The sequence below is a fragment of the Dendrobium catenatum genome, unplaced genomic scaffold (genome assembly GCF_001605985.2).
Source record: "Dendrobium catenatum unplaced genomic scaffold, ASM160598v2 fragScaff_scaffold_689, whole genome shotgun sequence".
NCBI lineage: Eukaryota > Viridiplantae > Streptophyta > Magnoliopsida > Asparagales > Orchidaceae > Dendrobium > Dendrobium catenatum.
Genome location: NW_021319151.1, coordinates 143,171 through 149,439, shown reverse-complemented (window position 1 = coordinate 149,439; position 6,269 = coordinate 143,171). Strand labels below are relative to the sequence as shown.

Sequence of the window (6,269 nt, the reverse complement as noted above, 5' to 3'; positions counted from 1 at the left end):
TGAGAATTTAACTCTTAACATGATACAATAGAGAAAAATGATTCATACAGCCGACCCCACATAGTGGGATAAAGGCTTGATGATGTTGTTTTCTTTGGTGTACAAATCATTAAATTTTATTTAAGGTTAGTAAAATACAAATTTTTTATATGCAACACTAATCTAAATGCAATTCGAATAACTTTCAACACTATCATAATACAATTTATATCAAGATATCATAATTTTGTTATGATTATAATATCTTCATATAAAATATATCAAAATAAGCTTAAAAATTCTTTAATTTACTTCAAATTTTGTTTAATACAAAATAGTTATGCACAACACTAATCTTAAAGTAAATATAGTGACTTTCAAGCCCATTTTGCTATTTCTCAAAATTCATGATTTGAGATTAGTGCTATACGTTAAAAAATATAAATCATAATTTATTGCGGTGATCTTTTTTTTTTTTTTTTTTTTTTTTTTTCTACTATAAGTAGCGCGCAGCCCGCCGAAGTGAGCAAACTGGATATCCATTGAGCGCTACTTCATGGGGCGGAGGACGAGCATGGTGGCGCCGGCGATTGCGCTTGCTCTGCTTTTGGCCGCGCGCGCGAACGGAGACTTCGCGAGCGACCGGTCGGAGTGCGTAGACCAGCTGACGGCGCTGCTGCCGTGCCTGCCTTTCGTGGAGAGCGAGGCGCGGATGCCGATTCCGGATTGCTGCACCAGCGCGAAGGCGGTGGTGGGGAGGAGCTTCAAGTGCCTTTGCCTGCTCGTCAAGGACCGGAACGAGCCCGGCCTCGGCTTCAAAATCAACGTCACTCGCGCCGTTACCCTGCCCGCGGCCTGCAACGTGCCCGCCAATATCTCCGATTGCCCAAGTAATTATTTAAAAGCTGTTCCAAACGCAGCCTTTAATTTGCGTTTTTTTATGATCTTCTTTGAATTTGTGCTGAAACTTAAGGGTTAGGCTTCGTTTAGGACGACTTTTTTTATTGCTTCTTAAAACAGAGTTTTAGCACATATATATATATATTACAAATAATAATAATAATAATAATAATAATAATAATATGGCTAATATTAATTTATCTAAAATAAAAGATATATATTTTTCCTATTTATATATTTTTATGCGACTCCATAGGTTTATATGACCATTTTAGGCTAAGTCGGTATAGTTTTAATACTCTCTTATATAATGAATGAGCAAGTGTAAAGTGGGACCAAGTGATAAGAAATATTAGATAAATATTAGAGGCGGCAATTGCATAACATTTAAAATTAAATAATAATTTTTAACTTTTTAATTTTTTAATTATTATCTCAATATTAAAATTTACAATAAAATTTTATTTAATATCTTTAATTTTTATCATTTTTATTGAATTAGATTGTTGCATACAAAAGTATATTAATTTGATATTTACAAAAACAGATAAATTTTGAGATAAACATGAAAGAGTGAAATTTAAAGAAAGAGAAGGTGTGGAGTGCATGTCATTATCATATTCTTTATTTCTTTTTTTTTCTATTTTTAACAAAAATAAATGAAGAGATATAAGCCTATTTAGTGCATTATATTAAATGCAAACATGTGGTGCACGAGGGGTAGGATATAAGCCTAAGTTTGATTAATTTTGATTAAAACCTAATACTAATTAAATATAATATATGTATATATTGTTCAAAATCTATTAATTTGATCATTTGAATTTTTTTTCTAAGTTCATATCATGGATATTATTGTAATATAAATGGTTCATTGATTTTGTCTTTATGTTGAAAATTTTAATATATTACAGAGCTGCTCAAGCTGCAGCCAGGCTCACCGATGGCACAAGAGTTCAACCAACTGCAACAACAGATTGTCCAAAATTTTCAAGGTAATTATTTATTTAGTAGTGGTGGTGGTGGACCTGATGGTGGTGGTGGTGGCAAAAACAGTAGTAGCAACAATTAATAATGACACTCAAACAACTTTTACTTGCAAAATTTTGATAGAATGATATTAGCATAAGAGACAAATTAATAGATCAAGTTTGATGTTAACCATTAGAGAGAGGAAGTAGGGAAGGTTGATGTGATATTATTATACGATTATTTAAAACATAAATGAAGTTCATGATAAAAATAGCATCTCAATTAATTATATCTTATAAAATCCCTAAAATAATTAGAATTAATTAAGTAAACATACTCCTTCAAATCACATTTATAATATACGACAAATATTTGATGTGATATATATCTTAGTTTAAGTCATTTCATAAGCAATTACGTACGTATGTGACTAACTTAGATGTCTATTTAGTACATTAATAGCCATGTGATGGAGGGCACTCACTCTCTTCGTAGTGGGATTCTCGTTCCCTCTGCAAGAAGAACTCGTTCCCTCTACAGTAGGGACTTTCACTTCCTCCATTGTACGTAACCATTTTAAAAAAAACGTATACATATAACAAAAATATTAATTAATTAATCAATTAATGAACCTTCTCAATCAAAATATACTTATTGTTGCTTATAACACTCTACCATAGAATAAAGATAATATTATTTAGGGTTATTTTATTTTAAATATTATTGAAAGATTAGAGATGAATAAACAAATAAAGCATAGCTATCATCTGCCCTCTTTTTGAGGCTATTAACTATACAATAGAATAAGAAGGTTGCTTTCACATAATGTCAATATAAGGACTTCTATTTGACTTCCAACCGTTCATAATGGTCCACAATTGTCCATTGTATGGGCAATTAATTTGGCCATTAAGAGAAGGACACCATAGAATTATAGAAGTTGTTAACATTAGGAGAAATATTAATAAAGTTCTCTAACAATTTGGCAAATTAAAAATACAATTTCATGGCATTTTTTTTTATTTCTATGAGGCTAAAAATAATATTATTTCATATCAAATAGCATATATAGCATAATAACAAACACCATTGTTAATTTAATAATATTGTTATGTATTTCATTTAAGTTCAGTTTTTATTTATAAGATATTATGACCCTTTTTTTGTTTTCATATAAAATGATATTTTTTATTGTTATGATTATTTATGACTCTTCAAAATTATTTAAGATAATAATATAAATGAAAATGTTTTCATTCTAAAACAAAGTCAAATAATATTGTGGATGCAAGGAACAATATCACTTCTTCAAATCCAAGTGGTAGTAGCATTTCAAAGAGGAGGTTCATTGGTGATATTAATGTGGTCCTTCAATTAGGGTTTCTTTTTATGGTGTTTCTCCTTTGGGGCAACTAAGTTCTTATGAGCTCATCTATATTACTCATAGTGAATGAATTTATGATAATAATCATTAGAAGTTTGGATGTTCGCATGTTTAATTATATTGGTGTCCATCTCTTCCGTGTGAATTTTGCATGTATCAACCCTAAATGTGTTGTCAAAAATAGTATCCTTATTGTGTTTTATATATTCGTTGGATTTACTTTTGATGATTTTATATTTGTGAGTTTCTATATGATTTTTATTCTTTTGTTGTGGTGTCGGTCAGTTTGTCTAGTCGATATATTGAGTTTGACTATAAGTTTGTTGAAATCAAAGTTTAGATGATCTTGAATTTAATTCCGTAAGTTCCCAATTTAAGTATTGCCTCGAGATTAATTCATGCTAATCAAGTGAATTCTTTATAGACATATTAGTAAAAGATCTTTATTATCAGTTCTGTAACAATTTTTTTTAGGAAGAACATAAATCAAATGTTTTTTGTACTATTGGAAATGTTAAATAACCTGGGCATAGATAAATATATAGATATTATAAAAATTCAAAATTTTTTGTATCAAGCTCAAAAGTATAAGAGATGTGAGAGAGAGAGAGAGAGAGAGAGAGAGAGAGAGGGAGCGGGCTAGGCTGAACTCTAAATGATTATCTTGAGTGAATAGATTTACAAAAGAACTCATTAAACCCTATGAAAGAGGAGAATGAGAAAACAATGCTAAGAAGTAAAATTTAGAGAAATTCAAAGAGAGAATTCAATGGAATAAAATTTCACTCAATAAATAAGATTTCATCATATACATGCTCGATCTATTAACCGCTCTTCATACATGTCCCTTGCCACATCGCATATAGCAAAATTGTACCTTCTTTTCAAGTCGTTATTGTACTTTCTTGTTACCTTTCTCTATATAATCCTCTCTTCGTAATCAGTCATTAACTTAGAATGAAATTCACTCAGTCATTTCTCTGTTCTTCATTTCCTCCTCCTCAAGATTGATGTTCATCATTCCCTCCTCCTCAAGATTGACGTTCTTCATGGTATCAGAGCAATCAATTCCCCTCCTCCCTTCTCCTCATCGTAATTCTTCTCTATGAACCACTCCGCATAAATGTCCTCCACAAATCAAATGGGCGCTCTCCATGCTGATGAATCCCTCACCTCCCCGCAAATCCCATCATCCCTCAAATTTTTGATGAGCAACGTCAAGAATGTGATCGCTCAACCTCTCACAACTAAGAATCACCCGCTTTGGGGCTCTCAAGTAATCAAATTATTTCGTGCCAATGGTTTTGAAGGCTTCTTGGATGGCTCTTCATGTCCTCCTCGCTCCTTCACCACTGAAGACGGCCAACTCCAGCCAAATCCGCTCTATGTCAACTGGGTTTTGCTCGATCAAAACCTCGCAGCTGCTCTCTACTTTGTCATCTCCTCCATAATGTTGCCATACGTTCTCTCGGTCGACCATTGTACTGACATTTGGACCATGCTTGATCGTCATCTACAATCCTCTACTTATTTAAGAATTATTCATCTCAAGAACGAGTTGCACTTCTTGTCTGTGAAAGACAAATCTATGACACAATACCTCCTTGAAATTAAAGCCAAGGTTGATGCTCTCGCAGCTGCAAGTGCCCCGATTGATGCTAAAGATATCATACATTGCACCTTAAATGGTCTTCCACCTATATATCAAGCATTTAAAATAGCTATCCGCACAAATATCCGTCCTGTTAGCCTCGACGAGCTATAAACATTACTCTGCAGTGAGGAACTCAATGTAGCCCACGAAACAACAAAAGAACTTCAATCTCTTCAACTCTCTAGTAACACCACATCTCTCACAGCCACTTGAGGATGCGGTCGCGATAGGTCCTCTCTAGTAACACGACATCTCTCACAGCCACTTGAAAATTCGTTCTTTCTATTCCAAGCTCGATTCCCCACATCTCAACTACAACCCAAACTCCCTCATGTGAAGGAGAAATTATTCTTTGTGGAATTCAGACATGAAGAATCATTTGGACCGTGAGTGTACATACTGTGTACACTAATTTGATACATATAAATATGCACACTCATATATCTGAACGATTCTGCATGAACTCCACATAGAATAATTTCTCCATGTAAAGACACCTCCAGACGATCTCCATAGCTAAGTCTGCATAAGCGGCAAGCCCATCCAGGTGCCCACAATCCACGTACAGCCCGTTCATCACAAGCTCCAAGAACCACTCAACTTCCTTCACATGAAGCCCCAATAAGTCCTCATATCCGCTCTATCTCCTCCACACAACTACATGTTTTCTCCATTCAAGCCTCACCATTTTCTACATGCGTAAAAACCCACTTAAACAACAACTCCACTAGCAAATAAGCCTCTACCAGATGTCTCTCCTCTTTCTAATCTTTGTTACATATAAATATATGTCTATTAAAAAAATCTGACACCGATCATACATCTCTTTCTTTGAAGTGTTGGACAGGCCTAGACTCCCTGTAAATTCCTCATACATGGGGGTGACGTCGAGATACTAACAAAATTTTTATTGAACATATCTGACAAGAATATTTGGTATAATTCTTGCATTTGAATTTAATCTAAAAATGAATAAAAAAAATTTCTTATTAAATCTATATTAAAAAAATCTTAATATATATATATATATATATATATATATATATATATACATCTATCACATCTATCACATCTATCAACATTGGTATCAAACAACAATTATCAATGATAATTGCAGTCATATTCAAGGGAGTGATTAATGCATTTATTATCTATCTATCTATACTATGTGGATGTTGATGGTGAACAAGAAAATCAGCTAAGTTTGGATCAATCTCAAGTTTCGTGTTGATGTAGATTTAAGAAATGAATGATAATGTTAATTAAATAAATAAAAAAAAAACGAATTTTTCTCTCGGATCAAGTTTTGATAGACTTGGAGCATAAATTTTAAGGTAAACTATTTGACAATCAGACACCGATTCAGACGTTAACCTTTAC

At 32.9% G+C, this 6,269-nt stretch overlaps 1 protein-coding gene across 2 annotated transcripts; it reads left to right on the top strand.

The window, feature by feature from the left end:
- The first annotated feature begins 500 nt into the window (after positions 1-500).
- Positions 501-3,469, top strand: LOC110105211 (protein YLS3). 2 transcript variants are annotated; one of them, XM_020834606.2, is made up of 3 exons: positions 501-869; positions 1,794-1,866; positions 3,102-3,469. In XM_020834606.2, the coding sequence occupies exons 1-3, from the start codon at positions 536-538 to the stop codon at positions 3,265-3,267; spliced, it is 573 nt and encodes a 190-aa protein (XP_020690265.2). In that variant the 5' UTR covers positions 501-535; the 3' UTR covers positions 3,268-3,469. The 2 variants fall into 2 exon arrangements, with proteins under 2 accessions (XP_020690265.2, XP_028551649.1); XM_028695816.1 differs by having other exon boundaries at positions 502-869; positions 1,794-1,874; positions 3,110-3,469.
- The last annotated feature ends 2,800 nt before the right edge of the window (positions 3,470-6,269 follow it).